At 23.2% G+C, this 20796-nt stretch overlaps 4 protein-coding genes across 8 annotated transcripts in view; 2 read left to right on the forward strand and 2 right to left on the reverse strand.

Moving 5' to 3' along the window:
• The first annotated feature begins 192 nt into the window (after positions 1-192).
• LOC122856869 (PSME3-interacting protein) lies at positions 193-1880 on the forward strand. Of its 3 annotated transcripts, none has more exons than XM_044158749.1 (6): positions 193-325; positions 464-606; positions 705-803; positions 864-1172; positions 1254-1479; positions 1827-1880. In XM_044158749.1, the coding sequence occupies exons 2-6, from the start codon at positions 510-512 to the stop codon at positions 1846-1848; spliced, it is 753 nt and encodes a 250-aa protein (XP_044014684.1). In that variant the 5' UTR covers positions 193-325; positions 464-509; the 3' UTR covers positions 1849-1880. The 3 variants fall into 3 exon arrangements, with proteins under 3 accessions (XP_044014684.1, XP_044014681.1, XP_044014682.1); XM_044158746.1 differs by having other exon boundaries at positions 1254-1610; positions 1827-1842; XM_044158747.1 differs by having other exon boundaries at positions 194-325; positions 386-606; positions 1254-1610; positions 1827-1842.
• A 171-nt stretch (positions 1881-2051) lies between these two features.
• Positions 2052-4465, reverse strand: LOC122856776 (protein sly1 homolog). 2 transcript variants are annotated; one of them, XM_044158604.1, is made up of 5 exons: positions 4342-4465; positions 3998-4157; positions 2331-3924; positions 2150-2254; positions 2052-2118 (listed from the first exon to the last, which is right to left on the reverse strand). In XM_044158604.1, exons 1-5 carry the CDS (start codon positions 4367-4369, stop codon positions 2110-2112), a joined length of 1896 nt encoding a protein of 631 aa, XP_044014539.1. In that variant the 5' UTR covers positions 4370-4465; the 3' UTR covers positions 2052-2109. The 2 variants fall into 2 exon arrangements, with proteins under 2 accessions (XP_044014539.1, XP_044014538.1); XM_044158603.1 differs by having other exon boundaries at positions 2091-2254.
• A 143-nt stretch (positions 4466-4608) lies between these two features.
• LOC122856800 (D-2-hydroxyglutarate dehydrogenase, mitochondrial) overlaps positions 4609-20796 on the forward strand; it is a 63701-nt gene continuing 47513 nt past the window's right edge. For both annotated transcript variants that reach the window (XM_044158652.1, XM_044158651.1), the window contains exons 1-4: positions 4609-4831; positions 5326-5415; positions 5504-5612; positions 6375-6556. The gene's annotated coding sequence lies outside the window, so the exon portion shown is untranslated. The remainder of the gene's footprint in view (positions 4832-5325; positions 5416-5503; positions 5613-6374; positions 6557-20796) is intronic.
• LOC122856195 lies at positions 6941-8048 on the reverse strand. The gene is made up of 4 exons (XM_044157889.1): positions 7927-8048; positions 7629-7849; positions 7409-7559; positions 6941-7337 (listed from the first exon to the last, which is right to left on the reverse strand). Exons 1-4 carry the CDS (start codon positions 8046-8048, stop codon positions 6941-6943), a joined length of 891 nt encoding a protein of 296 aa, XP_044013824.1.

The following is a 20796-nucleotide window of genomic DNA, read 5'->3' on the forward strand; positions in this document are numbered from 1 at the left end:
TTCAATTAATTCTTACCTTTTTTATTATTTGTTAAATAATTTACAACAAAAATAAACAATTAGAACTTTAATTTACTCTTTATTTTTATCAAAAAACAATGATTCTCTGAGTCATTTCCTGATAATAATAACCAATAATAATAATAAATAAATAAAAAAAAAAAAAAAGGACACAAACACAAGTTTGTTTTTAGGGGCGCTGTATTATTTTCCAACAAATACACAAATAATTGTCAGGGTTATGTCACGTATTCAATAATAAATAAATAAATAATTAAATACATCATAACAATATTTTTTTTAATTGTTGTTTTGATTAATATACGTAAGTTTTTTATGTTATAAACTAGCAATAAAATTACCAATTCAAATATTGTTTTTTTAGCATTTTATTTTTCTTACAAGTCAAAGGTACTACAAATGGATGATAATTAATTGCCTATTTTAATTTTTTTGTTTATAGAATATCATATATTATTATAAACAAAAAAAAAATACATAAATAAAAGATGAGTTCAGGATTCGTAACAGAGGCTGAAATTGCCGAGCAGAAGAGAATTCGTCAGGAAGAATGGGAAAAAGTTAGAACTGCTGATCAACCAATTGGTAAAAAAAAAAAAAAAAAACAAATTGACATTTATTTGTTTTATATTTGTTGATAATAATATAATACTATTATTAATGATGATTGTATAAATTAACAGATGCACCTGAAGAGCCATATGACGGACGATCATTGTTTGATAAATTACAAGATCAAAAAAACAAACGTGACATGGAATATGAAGAAGCCCACAAACTAAGTAAGTTGTTTTTTTTTTTTTTAAAGATAAGACTGGTATTTATTAGTTTTTATTTTTCAGAAAACATGATCAGAGGTCTTGATGATGATGAAGTTGAATTTTTAGATTTAGTTGATCAAAAAAAAATTGATGAAGAAAGAAAAAAAAAAATTGAAGAAGAAAATGAAATGCGTGATTTTAAAAAACGAGTTGCATCATTACAAGAAAAAACATTGGATGAAAGATTAAAACAAGAATTAAAAAAACCACAATGTACTAGTAAAAATTTATCTGGTTCTAGTGGTAGAATTTCACAGCAAAAATTATTAGCTGGTGTTGTTATTAAAAAACAACAAGATAAAACAACAACAACAACAACAACAACAACAGGTTTGTTTAAATTATTATTAATTTTATTGTTATATAAAATAAAACATGTTGAATTAATTGTTTAATTTTTAAATCATGTAGATAATACAAAAGGATTAAAAAGAAAGCTAACAGAAAATGAAGTAAGCCAAGATTGTAATGCAAAAGAGTGTAAAGTTGATGATGAAAAAAATAATACAACTCCAATTGTTGAACAACAAAGTGGACTCAAGTGTATTGGTATATTACCTGGTCTTGGTTCATATTATGATGATTCAAGTGACAGTGATTGCAGCTCTGATTCAGAACACGAACATGGACATATCAAGTATGATCTTTTGGGAAGAAAAATTCCAACTAAACATGATGATGATTAAAGCTCATTAAATATTTAAAAAAAAAAAATCATTTAATACTTATATTATTCAAAAACATTCATTGTAATTAACTCAGGAAAAAGTAATTTCACATGATAATTATTTCTTTATGATTCATTCTTGATAAAAAAAATAAAATTTAAAGTTATAATTTTAATAAATTATATTTTCTTAATTAACAAATATTATAACTATTTTTTTTTATTTTTTTTTCTACTAAAATCATGTTTTTTTTAATAATAATTAATAATCCAAAAATTATTTATTGTGATTAATTTTATTTCTCTTTTATTTACAGCAAAACAAATGCAGAAAAATAGAAAAAAAAAAAATAAATTGTTTTTCAATTGGATGATGATTATTGAGAATAATTTTTGTTTAATTAAAATTTAAATTTCACTGAGTCTACATTAAAATAAATATTTTACAAAAACAATTTTTTTTTTCTTTTTTTTTATGTATAAAAAATTAAATCAAAAGAATTCCTTTTTTTTTTTTGTTGTTTTTTATATAAAAAAAAAATCTACACTTTGTATTTAATATTATTTTTCTTGATTATTTTATAAAATTAATATATATAATTAATGAATTTTAATTTATATAATATTTAAATCAATGAATTTCTTGTCCAAGATGAGACAATTGTTTTAAAAATTGTCTTGCATTGACAAGTGTTGTTGAGCCATAAACAATTCTCTTATTAGCACCACCACTTGAATTTTTTTGCTGAAAGATAGAAAATACAAATTACCATACAAAAAAAATAATTTGTTTTCATTAAAAAGATAATGATGATAATTACCTTGACATAATCAACAAGATTCTGATACTCAATATAATTACCACCACCAACGACAAACACAATAACATCCTGAAAAGACGTACGATTTTTTGGCAAATTATCAGATTGTTTCAATTGTTTTGGATCAAGATAATAATAATCATCAGTTTGTAAATTTTGTTTTGTTTCAATTAAATCATCAACAATTTTAGTAACTGGTAAATTATGTCTTTTAACAACTAAATTTTTGACACCTTCCATAACAAATGATGAGCCTTGATTCATCAACTTTGAAAACATACTAACTGTTTTAGTACCACCACCTTCATAATTATTTTGTACATCAGTTAATCTAGTATAACCCTTCAATCTTTTAATATGATACAATGGATTTAAATCACATCCACAATTAATTAATGCACTCTCATATTTATCATAATCATTATCATTAATATTTGTGCATAAATAATAAATAATAAATAAACGTAATTTATCATCTGGTGTACCACATTCATGATCATTTATAATATCAAGTATACTACGATCAAGTGTTTGTTTACTCATAATTTTTTCTTCAATTTCAAAATACGTATCAAGACGTCGTGATTTAATTGAATTTAATATACCAGTTGCAATTGTTGTATGCATATCAATTAATCTTTTCATTTCTATTAATTGTGGTAATGAATTAACAGCATTTGTTAAACGTGCTGTATTATTTGTAACCATTGAATAACCAGTATCATTATCACCATCAATACCCATTGAATTTTTAAGTTTTTTAACTTCTTCTTCAGATAATCTATATTGTTCTAATTGTTCTTGTATTGCTTCAGCAACTCTTGGAAATGGACTACCTTTATGTTGTGACCAAAATTTATCATTATTATTTAATTCACATGGACGTGTTTTTGATTTAACACCACCACCTGGTGTTATACCAATATTTTCATCGACAATTAAACGATTTAATGATAGCTCAAGTATATCATGTGCAAGTGCTTGATATGTCCATGTATGATGTAATGGTGTTGCCATATCAATACTTCTATCAATAACAATAAATAATGGACGTTGAAAACTAATATGTCCAGTATTATTTGTTTCACCTTGAAATAAATTATTTCTTGTATCCCATACATTATCACGTAATTTTTTATCTAATTTTTTACCAATTATTTCAGCAGCATTACCACGTGGACAACGTATTATTGGTACAGTACCAAGTGTTACAAATACAGAAAATAAACTATCAACAATTGTATTCATAATAATATCAATTTCTGTATCTTTTATTTCACCACGATTTATTGCATGATATGATATTGCATCACTATTTTGATGACGTAATACAAATAAATCATCTTCAAGTGTTATAAAATTTAAATATTGATCAAATACTTTTTGTATATTTGATACAGCACCAGCTTGTAATGCTGATGATGCTAAATCTTCCATTTTTTCACGTGTTATTGGTGATATAAAATTAAAATGATATATATCATAAATATTATTATTTAAATCTTGTCCAATTCTACCAAGATTTTCATCAGTTGGTGAACAAAAATATATTGCTGGTACTTCAGGTATTGGATCTCTGTCTGAGTGTAATTGCCTAAATTTTAAATTACATTTATTATTAACATTATTTATCATTTAAAAATTCATTTAAATTAATTGATAATTACATGTGTAGAGTTATTCCAAGTTCACGAAGTTCTTTTATTGATATTAATGGTGATATTATGTCTTGTCCAACTCTGTCATATATTAAAATTTTCCATGTAGGCACTGCAGTTGTTGACTTTGATTCTGGTATATTTAAATTTAACATTTGCCTCAAAGCATCTATCAAATCAAACAATAAATAATTATCAATCATATTATTAATCAAGTAGATGATTGCAAGTTATCATTATGATGATGATTATAATTGTGGGGTGTCAAAGTTTAGACAACAAGTAAACCAAAACAAAAGGCGTTTTTTTCCTTACATCTTAAAAGGATTATTAAAATAAAATTAAGTACTCACGAATTTGTTTATCACGTAGGCTCATCATATTTACAAATTATTAATGACAATTTGAAGTGATTATATTATTAATCAAATAATTCCATGTACATATGTTGCTGACGTTGATGTTCTGTTTATAATTATTATTATTATATTTAATTATTATTATTATCATCTTGGAAAATGAGAAAAATTTAGTAGCGCCATCTACTGAAAAATTACCGACTATTGTAGAATTTTACTTATCGACTAAGAAATTTCTGAAATCCAAAATGGCCGCCACTTTGTTAGAGTGAAAATTTGTGTCGTGACTTTATAGACTTATTTTTGCAATAATAATTGTTAAACAATTATAAATTGTTAATAAATCGATTAATTAAATTATTCTGAACAAAATGTGATATAAATTATTGCTCACTTTTGTGAATTTCGACCAAAATTAATGGACATGTCAATGGCGTTGGAGTTGACAAAGGCAAATGTTAATTTGTTGAAAAAAGGACAAATGGTATGTAAATATTATGTTTTTTCATTGTTATTAATTATTCAGTGCATAAACAAACATAATTAGGTAATTTTTATCATAAATTGTGACGAAAATTAATTAATTATTTGAGGTTAGGTTGTCATTTTTTACAAAGACAAAGAGATTATCAATTTATTCATAAATAATTATAAATATTTATTATTTTTAGCATTGTTGTAGCTTCTTTATTGTATAACAATAGTTTTTTTATTAATAACAATCAAAAAATTGTGAAAAATTTCAATATTAATTTTGCTTTGTTTGAGGTCTTTGTCAGTGTGTTGATTTACTCAATTTTTAACTCCAAATTTATTTATTAATTATTTATTTGTTTTAATTAATTAATTTAATTATTATGTATTTATTTATTTAACATAAATTTAATAATCTTTCTCTTTTTGTTGTCAATAATTAGTCCACTTTGAAAAATATTAGTAATAAAATTTTTATTTATCTACTATTTTTATTGTTTACAGATAACAAAAAGACAAAATTATTAAAATTGGGACCAATAATAATGACTAAATTGGATTGTCAATGAAGCCAAAATTATTTTGGAGTAGACAGTGAGTTATTTTATTTCATTTTCACAACAATGTATTTTTTAATAATAATAATATTAATTTGTGAATGTTATTTTTTTCATTGTTATAGATACATCAAATTTGTTTATGGTGAATTGAAATAACTGAAACTGCTTGTGTGTGAAAATATAACATGAATAATACCAAGAAAATGATGATAGTGTTGAGTGTGTTATAAGGTACGTCAATATTAGTTTGTATTATCAAGTGCTTTAGAAATTAATTGAGTTGATGATAAACTATTTGATAATTCAACAACCATCAAATACTGGTAAACTTGAACCAGCAACACAATAAACAAAAAAAAAAACAAGAATACCAGTATTATCTTCAGCTTCAAACAACAATGCTGAATGCTTGATAATGAAAAATCATTTGTTAATTGTCTTCATCATTCAGTTCAATTGAATTGATGCTAAGTTGAATTTAAATGAATACCAACATGTCATGAAGTATCCAATATGCTTTCAACATCACATGGTGCTGGTGTTGATGACTTTGATGCTCTTTGTAATGTACCACTTACTGTTGCTAGTGATCAACATTTATACTGGTTGTTGAGCTTCATCTATTTGAATTTAAGTATATCTGGTTTGTTGGTTTGATGTTGTTGATGAATCACAGCATGTAAGTGATGAGAGCATCAAGAAATAACTGCCTCTAGCAAAGAGACTGTACGAAGCACCTGTGGCTTAAGCCTCAAATGGCTAAAGCCACTAGCCAGCTACAGCTCAACTGCTTACCTGTATTATTATTATCATCAGCCCGACTCAAGAGATCTTCTTTTTCAATTGATAGACTGTTTTTCAAATAATAATAACAATAACTATTCAAAAGTTTTAATATATAATATCAAATAGTTTATTATCAAGCCAATAATTAATAATACAATTAATTTATAAATTATAAAAGTTAATGTGGCTTTGGTTTTTATGTAACAGGTGGTAATGTGTGTAAAAGTAGTAGTGAAAAGTGTAATTTGTGTAGTGAAAAGTATGTAGTGTGTGACAGTGTAGTGCAGTGTATGTGATGATTGAAGATGTTGCTGATGAATCTACATGGAGTTGGAGCTGGTTGAAGCATTTTGATGACCAACGTGGAAAGATGAACATCTGCTAAAAAGGTAGGATTTTATTTAATTTATAATTATATTGATCTTGGTTTTTTATTGCATATTAATAATTGATAATTGTATATTTTTAAACCCTATAATATTTTCAAATATATTCTTTAGGTCATCCTGCTTTTTTTTTTATACTTTGATGTATTTACTATGTGATAATATAATTATTTTTATGCTATTTATTAGATGACGCGTATCGTTATCGTTATCATGCACATCAACATTTGCTGCTTTAAGCGCAATATCATATTTAATTTTTTTAATATCATTTAAAAATTTTGTACAAGTTAAAAAGTCAAGTGTTTTATTTATCTATTTATTTTTTGTTGGTAAGTAAATATTTTATTTTCATTATAATAATTTTATAATTTTATGAAAATTAATTTATTCTTCGGCTATATCAAGACTGTCAATAAATTCCATTGCAGTCATATTTGTGAATTTTGGATCGTGTAATTTCTTCAATATTATTGAAGTTGCCTTTGTGTAAACTTCTAATCGTTTTTCATCAATTATTTCATCACATTCAGGAATAAAAGTACGTAATGCAATAAAACCTCCATATCCTTTTTGACCTCTATAATAAACTCCAATACCTCCAAGTGGTACAGGTATGTCTATTGTAACACTTTGTATATCCAAATAAGGAACACTTGTTTGAGCAGCATCTTTGATAATATCAGTTTGTTGAAAATAAATATAATCACCATTCTTACTAAGTATTTCATTATTATTAGTTGCATACTCAGAACGATCTGGTTCTTCTAATTCAATTTTATTCCTACAATAAATTATCAAATTTAAATAACAATTATATTTCTATTTGTTTTTTTTATTTTTTTTTCAACTCACTGGAAATGATCCCACTCGACTACTTTCCAAATTGAAGAATCATTATTATCTTCATCATCTTCTCCAAATAATGTACCTCGAACATTTATTCTAAATACACGTGCTGTTGATATTGATGAATATTCTTCTTGATTCCAATCAAATTGTACACCTTTAAAAATTTACATATTTAACATTAATAATATAATTTTAAAAATACTTTAAATTAATCAAACAATACCTGTAAGAAGATATCCACTTGGTAGTGTTACACCTGATAAACCAAAACCATTAACAATTCCTGCATCAATTGGTATTGCTGTTTCATCTGTTCCATGTTCTATTGTTGGCTTCCAACGTACAGTTTCTTTATCTACAGTCCAATCATCAATATATACAGCTTCTTGAATTTCCAAATATAACATACGATTTATAAATCTCCAACGAATACCCGTAACAGTACTGTAATATTTAAATTATTATTATTCAAGACATTTATTTTAAATTTATATTTAAATAATAACAAATATTATACATACTAGTTTGGTGTTGCTATTACTGGTGCTAAACTAACCCAACGAACTTCATAATTAGTTATAATATTATATGATGTTGGTATTTTACATTGTGCAATATCTATATAACCATTTTCACAATGCATATGTTCAAATCCTGAAAGTTTATTTACCAAAACTAAATTTGATTCATTTCTTTTTGGATCACCATATGTTTTATTTTTGTTATTATGAAATAAAATTTCAACATGATTTAACAATGGTCGATTTAAATTTATTTTTTTCTAAAAATAATATTTTATTTATTTTAATTATTTTTATTTTTTAATTTTAAAAATAGTTTATTTATTTATTTATTTTTACCTCTCGATATATCCATGCTTTTTTTGCACCTTCAATTTTTTTACAATTTAATAAATCAAGCTCGACTAAAGAAGATGAATATGTCTGATAATATCCAATTCCTATATCTTTTTTTTCTTTTGGACAAAACATTACTTGATCAATATAAATTGGAAAAAGTAAATTAAAACGATCCCAAGTTACACCTTTAAAATAGAAAAGAGAAAAAAATATATAAATTAATTTTTAATGTTGAAATATTAATTTAAATTATTTTAAAAAATTTACCTCTTTCATGATCTACACCTGGATCACATCGTTTCATTTCTGTTGATGTATTTTCTAAAGCAGCCTTTGCACTTTTAATCATACTCAGTGTTCGTTCATTAAATTGAGTAATTACTTGTGTTACTGCATAAAATTCTTTGCTCTTATCTTAAAAAAAAAAAAAACAGTATTTTAAATAAAAAACAAAAATCTATATGCGTAATTAATTTATACTTACCAAATGATGAATTTGTATTTCGATAACCAGTCATATGAGATTCTACAATCATTGATTCATATTTTTTAAAAATAACAAGCATATACATCAATGTTTTATAAACAGAATGTCTTACTGGTAGTACATCACAATCAATATTTCCTTGTGCCTAAAAAAATTTAAAATAAATTAATAATTTTATAAAATAATAAAAAAAATTAATCAAAAAAAATTATTTAACATACATTTATATAGTAATCATCACGTATAATTTCAAATATTCCTTTATCATGATACATTAAATCAGTTGGTGTACCAGTTGTTTGTATATATTTAATAAAAAATTTACTTAAATCTATATTACGTGTACTCAATGGATTTATTAATGTATTAATAATTTCTTGTTTTCTTACACGTGGACATGCATTTGGTTCACGTGATAAAAAACATTTATAATTATTTTCATCATAATAATCTATTAGAGATTGTGTTTGTTCACGTAAATCTTTAAATGCTGGTAATGATATAATTAATGATGTTAAATGATCAATTATTTTTTGTGTTCCTTCCAAAATATGTATTTCAAGAGTTTCAAGTTTTTCATTAATATTATTTAATGATGTTTTTAATGCAATATCAGATGGTTCAGTATTATTTTTAACAGCAGTATCTTTAACATTTTCTTTTTTTGTTTTTTTATCATCAAAAAATGTAAATAATATATCTGTTGAAAGGCTTATTAATTCACCAAATGGTTTTTTTATAAAACCAGTTGCAATATCAGTACCTAGTGTTGCCCAATCTTTTAAATCACTTTCTTCATTTATTTTTGAATCTTTTACTTTGTCAATTGCATCTTTAATTTTTTCAGTATTTTCTTTATTTAATACTTTTTTTAATGCTTTTTTTGTTCCTAATTTTGCTGTATGACATGATATTAAAATTAATAACAATCCAAAGATTGTTAAATTTAAATTTAATTTCATGACGTTTAAATTTAATGTTCAGGTGTTTTTATTTTTTTAAAACTGTTTAAATTTTTGTTATTCACTTCGGTATATAAATAAGTTTTTTCATCAATTAAAATATGGTTTTTATTTGTTTTATTTTTATCTTACTCAATGATAATAACGTGGGCTGCTATTAAATGTCAATGATTAGTTTAAATAAATATTTTTATTTGTAATAGGTATTGCGTATAGAAAAAAAAAAAAAAAAAAGAAAAATACCAGGTAAAATAAATATTTAAATAGTAAATGTTACAAAATTTATTTTTTAAAAATTTATTTGACGTAAATTATTATAAATATTTGTGTGAGTATAATATTTGAATTTTTTTTTTTCAAGTAATTATATATGTGAAACGAAACCATAGAAAAATATTGCAGACATCTGACTTGATGAAATTAGGTGATTTCAATAATTTTTGTGTCACATATTTTTTAAAATTTTATACATCAAAGACATTGGTATTTTTATGGGAATTTAGAATATAATTAAAATAGTCTCGATCCCTTTTTGTTATCATAAAACTAGATTAATTAAAATTAATTTTATAATTATTTTTTTTTTACGTATGTAAAATTAATTTCCCATAAATTACTGATAATAATATTTGATATTTATATCCGGGTTTTATTTAGAAAAAATATTATCTATACACTTGTATCAACAAAATATATTGCGTATAAAATATTTTGTTATATATACTATTCATAAATTATGTCAATTGATATTACTAATTTGATTAGGTCAATAAATTATGTGGTTTAATTTAAAATAAACTTTAAAATTTATTGTATTTTTTATTGCAAAAAAAACATTATAAATATTTTATGATTACATTTTTAATCCGAATATTTAAACATGATGAATAATTTTTATAAATTTATATAAATTTATATATATTAAATTAACAATTGACGTATGAATTAATTATCAAAAATTAAGAGATCTAATGAATTCAGTTACATTGACATTAATATTATTTTTTTCACCTTTTATTTTTTGAGATATTAATTTTGATGTTTGTATAAAATTATTCATTATATTTTTACTCAATGCTTTAGCATAATCAGGAACAAATGCTCGAAGTGCAATAAAACCACCATAACCTTCTTGACCTTTATAATAAATTCCAATGCCACCAAGTGGTCTAGGTGGAATTATTTCAACATCTTGAATATCCAAATAGGGAACACTTGTTTGTGCAGCATCTTTTGTTAAATCAGTTTGTTGAAAATGAATATAATCACCATGCTCACTGAGAACTGTATTTACATCAGCAAATTCAGGTCGATCTGGTTCTTCTATTATTATTTTTTGTCTAAAATTTATAATTACAAAAATTAATAGAAAAAAAAAACCACTAAAATTTAAAATACAATTTTCTTTTTTCAAACTTACGTAAAATTTGCCCAATCTGTTGTTTCCCAAAGAACTTTAGAAGCATTTTCATTTGGTTTTGGATCTTTTTTAAAAGTTTTACCTTGAACTTTTATTCTAAATAATTTATTTTTATTTATTTCATCATTAGTCCAGTCAAATTGTACACCTAAAATGTCATTATAATATAATTAAAATAATTATTTTTATTTACGTATTAAAAATTAATTTTTTTGTATGAACCTGTAACGAAAAATCCATCTGGTAATTTTACATCAGCCAAACCAAAACCTAGAGCTTGTCCTCTAGCAATAGCCATTGATGATGCACTTTTTTCATGTTCGAGTATAGCTTTCCATTGTGGATTAGAAACACTTCCATTAATATATTGACCTTGTTGGATTTGTAAATACAACATTCTATTCAAAAATTTCCATCGAATCCCAGTTACAACACTTTAAATATTTAAATACAAAATATAATAATATATTAATATTCAAGAAAAATAAAAACAACAATATATTTGTTTAAAATAAAATATATACTTACTGGCCAATTGTTGCAGTAACAGGTGCTAAACTAACATGACGAACTTCATAATTTTTTACAATATCATTTTTTAATGAAATTTCACATAATGAAACAGGTCGACCTCCTCTACAATGATTACCTTCCGAAAAATTCCAATCAGATGTATTTTGACCAAAAAGTTTGACTGTGTCATTTACAAAAGTAAGCTCAGCATGATGCATTAAAGGTCTATCAGGATTAATATTATTCTGTAAAATAAATGGATAGCTTAATGTTGTAGATTTTATAACGATAAATGAATTAATATTTTTATACGGTTTTAAGCTTTTAAAAATATTTACCGGATGATAAGTACATATGTATCTTGAGTTTGGAATTTCTTTACATTTATCAACAGAAAAAATCCATATATGTTTTGAATTCATCGCGGTTATTACTGGATCACTAAGTTGTTGGTTGCTGTTGGGACAACCCAAAAATATTGGAAAAAGTAAATTAAATTTATCCCAACTTTGACCTATTTTAAAATTAAAAAATAATAATAATAATCAACAAATTATATTTTACAAAATATTATAATATATTAAGATATAATATTTTACCTTTTACATGATCTACACCAAGATCACATCTTTGTAATTCGGTTGATGTACTATCCAGGGCAATTAGTGAACTTTTAATAATATTAGCTGATCGAATATTGTATTTTACAATATCTTGTGCTATTGTTAAAAGTTCACCTCTTTTATCTAAAATTTAATAAAATATTTTTTATCTATTTATTTATTTATTTTTAAATTATATTAGAAAATTTTTTTTTTTATTAATTTACCAGTGGATTTTTTTAAACGCATTAAATTAGCTGATACTACCATTGCATCAATTTTTGAAAATGATGTTAATATGTAGATTAATATCTCATAAATTGCTTGTTTACTTGGAAAATATACATCGCACATTTCACCTTTATATACCTGACAATAAATAAATAATATAATATAATTATTAATTAATTATATATACCAAAAAAAAAAAAGAAAAAATGTATCAATTTCTTTGGCTTTCGCTTTTATTTTTTTTCTCAGTAATTGACAGTTAATAATTATCAATTTGTAAAATTTAAAATTTAAAATATACCTTTTGTTTGTATTCATCAAGCAGTATTTTAAAAAATGATTTTTCATTATAGCCATTAATTGTATTATCTATAATTAAATATTTTCTAACAAATTTATCCAAATTATAATTAAATGGTTCTGGTTGATTTAATATATCTATAATTAATTTTTGTTGTGAACAATATGGATAATTAATTAATAAAATACAATTTTTATAATAATTTTTATAAAAATAATTTAAAAATTGTAATTCTGTTCGTACTTCTTTTTGTGGTTCTTGTTTTGTAATAAGATCAGATAAACCATCAATAGCTCTGTATGTTTCATTATCATAAAATTGTGTAATTTCATCAATTTTATTTTCAATATTAATTAATTCATCTTGAAGAAATTCAAGTTCATTATCTTTATTATCTTCATAATTATTTGTCATTTCTTCTTTTGGATTATATTTTTCATAAAATGTAAAAAATAAAGTTGATGATACACCAATTATTAAACCAGCTGGTGATGGTATTACAATACTTGCAATTCCAATTCCTAATTGAACCCAATCTAATATATCTGAGTCTAAATGTACATCAGATTGTTCAATTGTTTCTTCAACTTCTATAATTTCTCGATTATGTTTAGTTATTAAATTTGTTAATTTTTTTTGTACTTTTGAAAGTTCTTTTATTCCACCATTAACAGCTGATGAAAAACCACTTGCTTGACAATAATTTATCATTAAAATTGCAAGCAATCCAAAGATTGCAAAATATAAATTAAACTTCATGATTTTTTTTTTTTTTAAAAGAATATTCGTATTAATTTTTTAGACTGTTAAATTTTTATTATTCTCATTCGTATATAAATAATTTTTTTTTATCAATTAAAATATGGTTTTTATTTGTTTTATTTTTCAATTATTTATTATTAATTATTTATTGACAACTAAACGTCAGCGATTAGTGTAAATAATTTATTCTCTTTATTACAAGCATTAAAAAAAAAAATAATTATATACCAGATAAAATAAATATTTAAAGTAAATAGATGAAATAAAAGCCAAATTTATAAAATACATTTGACGTAAATGATATTATATATTATCTATGTTTTTTATTGAATATATTGATACAAGTATTTAAATTTTTTTTTCGTAAATTATTAGATGGATAAAAAAAACGTCAATGTCGAAAAAAAAAAAAACATAATACGCATTAAACTTGACAAAGATATTTTAATATAATTTATATAATAGAAAATTTATTACATTATTTAATTTATTAATTTATAATTAAAAAATTTTAATTATAAAATAAATTGGAGAAAAAAAAATATTTATAATTATTATTAATAATAAATTAAAAATCAAGAGACTTAATAAATTCAGTTGCATTGGTTTTTATACTATTTTTTCCACCAATTAATTTTTGAGATATCATTGCTGATGTTTTTGTAAATTTATTTAGTTCGTTTTGACTAAAAATTCTACCATGATCAGGAACAAAAGCTCGAAGTGCAATAAAACCACCAAATCCTTTTTGTCCTTTGTAAAATATTCCAATACCACCAAGTGGTCTACCTGGATATATTTTAACTTCTTGAATATCCAAATAGGGAACACTTGTTTGTGCTGTATCTTTTATAAAATCAGTTTGTTGAAAATGAACATAATCACCATGCTTACTGAGTACTTTATTATTATCAGCAAATTCAGGTCGATCTGGTTTTTCTATTATTATTTTTTTCCTATATAATTAATAATTAATAAAATTAATTGGAAAATATTCTCTAAAATTTAAAATACAATATGTTTTTTTTTTTTTTTTTTCTACTTACGAAAAATTAGCCCATTCAGTTGTTTTCCAAACTACAGTAGGAATATTTTCATCTTCTTCTTCATTTTTTTTAAATAATTTACCTTGAACTTTCATTCTAAATAATTTATTTTTATTTATGGTATCATTTGTCCAGTCAAATTGTACACCTAAATAATAATTAAAATAATTATTTTTATTTATTTATCATATTTATATTTAATTAAATTTTATTTCAAACCTGTAACATAATATTCATCTGGTAATTTTACATCAGCCAAACCAAAACCTAAAGCTTGTCCTTTAGCAATAGCCATTGTTGATACATCTTTTTTATGTTCAATTATAGGTTTCCATTTTGGAATCGAAACACTACCATTAATATATCGTCCTTGTTGAATTTGCAAATACAACATTTCATTTTTGAATCTCCATTGAACTCCCGTAACAACACTTGAAATATTAAAAAATGATTTTTTAAAATTAATTTAGAATTGTTTTTTTTTTTTTTTAAAAAAAAAAAATATATACTTACTAGCCTTCTGAGGCAGTAACAGGTGCTAAACTAACATGACGAATTTCATTATATTTTACAATGTCATTTTCTAATGAAATTTCACATAATGAAATATGTTTATTGATAAATTTCTGGATATCACGAGGATTTTTTTTTGGTATAGGTTCCTCACAATTAACACGACGAGTATATTCCCAACTCTCATTTTTAACATTTGTACCAATAATTTGTGATGAAACGTTGCCCCAAAGCATAAAAGGTTTATCAGAGTTAAATCTTTTCTGTAAAAGAATTTCATTTTATCTTTCATTAATTTTCAATTACTTTGATATATATTAATAAATGATTATCTAAAATTGATTGTGCATTTTAAAAAGTATAATTACATACCTCGTGCCATGTTTGCATATATGTTGAATTTACAATAATTTCACATTCATCTATCAAAAATTCTGATACACGTTCTAGACCAGAAGTCGGGCTTGTTTCATTGGCAGTATAAAGTACACCATTTTTAGCACATCCCATGAATTTTGGAAAAAGTAAATGAAATTTATCCCAAGTTTTGTCTATATTTTAAAAATAAATTATTGTTTTTTTTTTTTTTTTTTCATAATTTTAAAATATAAATATTTATATAGGTAAAATAATTTACTTTTTTCATGTTTTACACCTGGATCACATCTTCGTATTTCTGCTGATGTACCATCAAGTGCAGCTAGTGCACCTTTAATAATATTAGCTGATCGAGTATTGTATTTTACAATATCTTGTGCTATTATAACAAGCTCACCTGTTTTATCTGAAATTTAATAAAAAATTTTTTATCTATTTATTACTTTTTTTTTTTTTTTTTTTAAATTTACGCACTAAATAACATTTTTTATTAATTTACCACTTGATTTTTCCATACGCAAAAATTGAGCTGCTGTTATCATTGAGTCAACTTTTGAAAATGAGCCCAATGTGTACATTAATATATCAAAGATTGCTTGTTTGCCTGGAAGAGATACACACTCTTCATGCTTACTTACCTGCAACAATAAATAAATAATCAATTAATTTTTAAAATTTAAAATATTATATTGTTGTGCTTGATTAATTATATATACAAAAAAAAAATTTATCAATTTAAAATTTAAAATATACCTTATGATTGTATTCATCAAGGAGTATTTGAAAGAATGATGTATTGTAAAAGTTTGGAGCTTGTTCATTCACAACTAAATATCTGTTGACAAAATTATTCAAATCATAACTAAATGGTTCTGGTTTATTTAATACATCTAAAATTAATTTTCTTGCTGAACAATATGGATATTTATTTAATAAAAGACAATCTTTATAAATATTTTTATACAAATCATTCATAAATTGAAGTTCTGTTCGTACTTCTTTTTGGGGTTCTTGTTTTATAATAACTCTTGATACTTCATCAATAACTCTTAGTGTTTCTGTATCGTAAAGTTCAGTAATATCCTCAATTCTATTTTCAACTTCAATTAAAGCTTTTTTCATATAGTCAATTAATTGATCTCTTTTATCAATGGGTTTTGGAGTTGTTGTTTTTACCTCTGTTTTTGTATTAAAATGTTTATAACATGCAAAAAATAATGTTGATGCTATTCCAATTATTGGTCCAGCTGGTGGTGGTATTATTACACTTGCAATACCAACACCTAATTCAACCCAATCCAATATATCAGACTCTGAATTTATATTTGAATCACTAACTTGGTCTGCAACGTCTGTAATTTTGTCTTCATGTTTTGTTATCAATCCTGTTAATTTTTTTTGTGCTTTTGAAAGGGTTTTTGTTACTCCCTTAATATTAACTGCTTCAACTTGATATATTATTGAAATAATTAACAATCCAAAGATTGCAAAATTTAGCTTTAATTTCATGATGAAAATAATAGCTATGATAATTCAAAAAAATTTACCTCTAGAAACTGTTGAATTTTTTTTTTAAAACACAGTATATAAATAAGTTTTTTAAATAATAAAAATATGTTTTTTGTTTGATTTAAAATTCAAGGTGATAGTAATAATGTAATAAAACAAATAAAAAACAAATAAAAAAATACTTAAATAGGTTTATATATCAGGTATTGTAAACATTTAAAGTACGTATTATTGAGGTCATTGTCAAATTGAAAGAAAAAAAATTTAATTGACGTAAATAGATACAACTATTGAAATTAATACAACAACAACAACAATATTTCTTTTTGAATTATAAAATATTTTTAAAATATAGGCAGTATATATTTACATTGCTAATAACATCAATAATGACGTTCAATGAAAATTTTATTTATTTGCATAATAACATTTGAAAATGTATAAGCTTTGGAAACTTTTTTGCTATGTAAATGTCTTATTTTACTCTAATTAGGTCGTATCTGCGCTTTGCACGTGTATTTTTTATCGACATAAGACTCATGTTTAAACATTACGAAAAAAAAAAAAATTTCTAAATGAAATTTTCAAGAAAACTATGCTTCTATTATTGAAAAAACACGTAATTATAATTATTTTAAAAGTTTCAGAAATTAATTTCAATTATTTTTATTTATTTTTTTGTAATTTTTTATTTTTCATGACAAAATTTATAATTTCTTGCTTTATAATTATCGAAAAAATATTTTTAAACATAATTTTCATGCTTTTAGTATTTAAACAATACTTAAATATTATTATTCTAAAAGTTTTAAAATTTAATTTCAATTATTTTTATTTTTTTTTTGCAATTTTATATTTCTCATGACTTGCAGACAAAACTTGGGAATTTTTGGTGAATTTTATATTTTTTACAATCAACTAGCACATTGGCGCTACGCATCAAGATTGTATGTTTACTGAAAAAGGTTCATTGTTCATTGATTAATATGTCAATATTATCAAAAAAAAAGAAAATATTTAAAAAATTTTTTTTAATTTATTTATTTACACATAAATCACACATAATTCACACGTAATTTTGAGTCTAATAACATCAAGATTGATGATTATTGAAAAGTTTGTGCTAACTTAATATGTCAATTTTAAAAAAAAAATAAAATATTTTAAAAAATTTTTTTTGAATTTATTTCTTTACACAAAAACACATAATTCGCACAAAAATTTAAGCCCAATTGAATTAAGAACCAATGATTATTAAAAAAGTTGTGCTAGCTTAATATATCAATTTTTTAAAAAAATATAAAAAATAAGAAAAAAATAAAAAAAAAATTTTCTTTCAAATTTATTTCTTCACACATAAAAAACACATAATTCGCACAAATTTTAAGCCTCAATTCATCGAGATCCGATGATTATTGAGAAAGTTGTGCTAGCTTAATATTTGAATTTTTAAAAAATATAAAAAATGTAAAAATAAAAAAATTTTCTTCCAAATTTATTTCTTCACACATAAAACACATAATTCACAAAATTTTTGATTGCATCGAGATCCGATGATTATTGAAAAAGTTGTGCTAGCTTAATATTTGAATTTTTTAAAAAAATGTAAAAAATAAAAAAAAAATTTTCTTTCAAATTTATTTCTTCACACATAAAAAACACATAATTCGCACAAAATTTTAAGCCCAATTGCATCGAGATCCGATGATTATTGAGAAAGTTGTGCTAGCTTAATATTTGAATTTTTTAAAAAAATGTAAAAAATATGTAAAAAATAAAAAAAAAATTTTCTTTCAAATTTATTTCTTCACACATAAAAAACACATAATTCGCACAAAATTTTAAGCCCAATTGCATCGAGATCCGATGATTATTGAAAAAGTTGTGCTAGCTTAATATTTGAATTTTTTAAAAAAATGTAAAAAATAAAAAAAAAATTTTCTTTTAAATTTATTTCTTCACACATAAAAAACACATAATTCGCACAAAATTTTAAGCCCAATTGCATCGAGATCCGATGATTATTAAAAAAGTTGTGCTAGCTTAATATGTCAATTTTAAAAAAAAAAATATCAAAAAAAATTTTGTTTACTCGCTTTTTTTTGTTGTTTTTTCGTTGCTAACGAAATAAATAAAAAAATAATAGAAAAAGGCAAACAGAAAGAAATTTGTATGAGAGTAAGTGAGAAAAAAACAATGACCAATCAAATGTCCGGAAGACCGATGATGTTTGTCCTTTTTATATTAGGATATAAAAAACCACAAAAAAAATATTATATATCAAACAATAATTTTTGTAATTAATTAATTAATTTTATTTATTTATTCAATATATCATGTACAAAATTTCAATTATATAAACATTTATAATTATAATAGTATCAACAATAATAATATTTTATTATTTTTTAAATTATATAATATTCAAAATAGAGCTTCAAAAAATTTTATTATTCAAACAAACATATCTAGGCAATATAATTATTTACAATTACATGATAATTATTCTTCTATATCAATGGAATCAATAAATTTCATAATATTTTGTTTTGATTGTTTTTTACTGGAGACTTTTTGATATAATAATTTAATTGTTTTTGTATAAGTTTCAAGTACTTTTAAATCAACAAATTGTGGTACTTCAGGTACTAAAATTTTAAGTGCAAAAAAACCTCCAAAACCTTCTTGTCCTTTGTAATACATTCCAATTCCACCAAGTGGTTCAGGTGTATTTTTTGTAACTTCTTGAATATCTAAATAAGGAACAGTTGTTTGAGCAGCATCTTTAACATCATCAGTTTGTTGAAAATGTACAAAATCACCAGTATCACTTAGTACTCGATTTTCAGTTGCAAATTCCGATGCATCTGCTTCAGTTAATTCAATTTGTGTGCTAAAAATTAAATATTAAATTTTAACAAATTAAATACGATTGACAATAAAAGCAATATAGTTTTTTTATTTTTTTTTCTTACTTGAAAATTCGCCAGGCAGATTTTTTCCAAGTACGATCAACAACTTCATGTAGTCCCTTTTCATTAATATTGCCAAATTTTTTACCATGAACATTTAGTCTAATCACTTGATTTCTATTTATGCTGTTATTTTTTTCAAAATCAAATTGTACACCTATAAAATATTCATATTATTTTTAGAGTTAAAATACATTTTATTTTTAATTTATTTAAACAAACCTGTAACATAATAATCAATTGGTAATTGTACATCAGCTAAACCAAAACCCTTGGGAAATCCTTCACCATCACCAATAGTTACTATTGTTTCATTATCTTGATTAAAATCTATTGGTTTCCATTTTATTGTATCACTCAAAATAGTACCATTTAATAATCGACCTTCTTGAATATTTAAATACAATGTTCGATTTATAAATTTCCATCTAACTCCTGTTACAACACTTTAAATAGAAAAAAACAAAGAGTAATTAGTTAATTTATCATCTCATGATTTAATTTAGCAATAAAAAATAAATGAAATTTATACATACTAGCCCCTTGAAGCTGTAACTGGTGCCAAGCTAATATTTCTAGCTTCATTTTGTTTAACTTCTTTGTATGAAAAAGGAATTTTACATTTTCCTATGTAATGATTACTAATTGTGCATGTTTGATCAAATGATTTATCATTAACTTTATGAACAAGTTTTATATCTCCATCACCACGTTCTGCATCACCATGAGTTATTGTTGTATCATTACGATATGAAATTTTAACATGATGAATCAATGGTCTTTTAAGATTTTTTTCCTTGAAAGATAATAATAGTATTTTAGATTTTTTTTAAAT

Source organism: Aphidius gifuensis, linkage group LG5 (assembly GCF_014905175.1).
Source record: "Aphidius gifuensis isolate YNYX2018 linkage group LG5, ASM1490517v1, whole genome shotgun sequence".
Classification (NCBI taxonomy): Eukaryota; Metazoa; Arthropoda; class Insecta; order Hymenoptera; family Braconidae; genus Aphidius; species Aphidius gifuensis.

Coding starts and splice junctions, on each gene's coding strand:
- LOC122856869 (XM_044158746.1), top strand. CDS start 510: ATGAGTTCAGGATTCGTAACAGAGGCTGAAATTGCCGAGCAGAAGAGA. Junction 607..704: donor AACTGCTGATCAACCAATTG/GTAAAAAAAAAA, acceptor ATAAATTAACAG/ATGCACCTGAAGAGCCATAT. Junction 804..863: donor TGAAGAAGCCCACAAACTAA/GTAAGTTGTTTT, acceptor TTTATTTTTCAG/AAAACATGATCAGAGGTCTT.
- LOC122856776 (XM_044158604.1), bottom strand. CDS start 4,369: ATGATGAGCCTACGTGATAAACAAATTC. Junction 4,158..4,341: donor CCTACGTGATAAACAAATTC/GTGAGTACTTAA, acceptor TTGATTTGATAG/ATGCTTTGAGGCAAATGTTA. Junction 2,255..2,330: donor ATCTTGTTGATTATGTCAAG/GTAATTATCATC, acceptor TCTATCTTTCAG/CAAAAAAATTCAAGTGGTGG.
- LOC122856195 (XM_044157889.1), bottom strand. CDS start 8,048: ATGCATTGTGAAAATGGTTATATAGATATTGCACAATGTAAAATACCA. Junction 7,560..7,628: donor AAGTGGATATCTTCTTACAG/GTATTGTTTGAT, acceptor AAATTTTTAAAG/GTGTACAATTTGATTGGAAT. Junction 7,338..7,408: donor GTCGAGTGGGATCATTTCCA/GTGAGTTGAAAA, acceptor AATTTATTGTAG/GAATAAAATTGAATTAGAAG.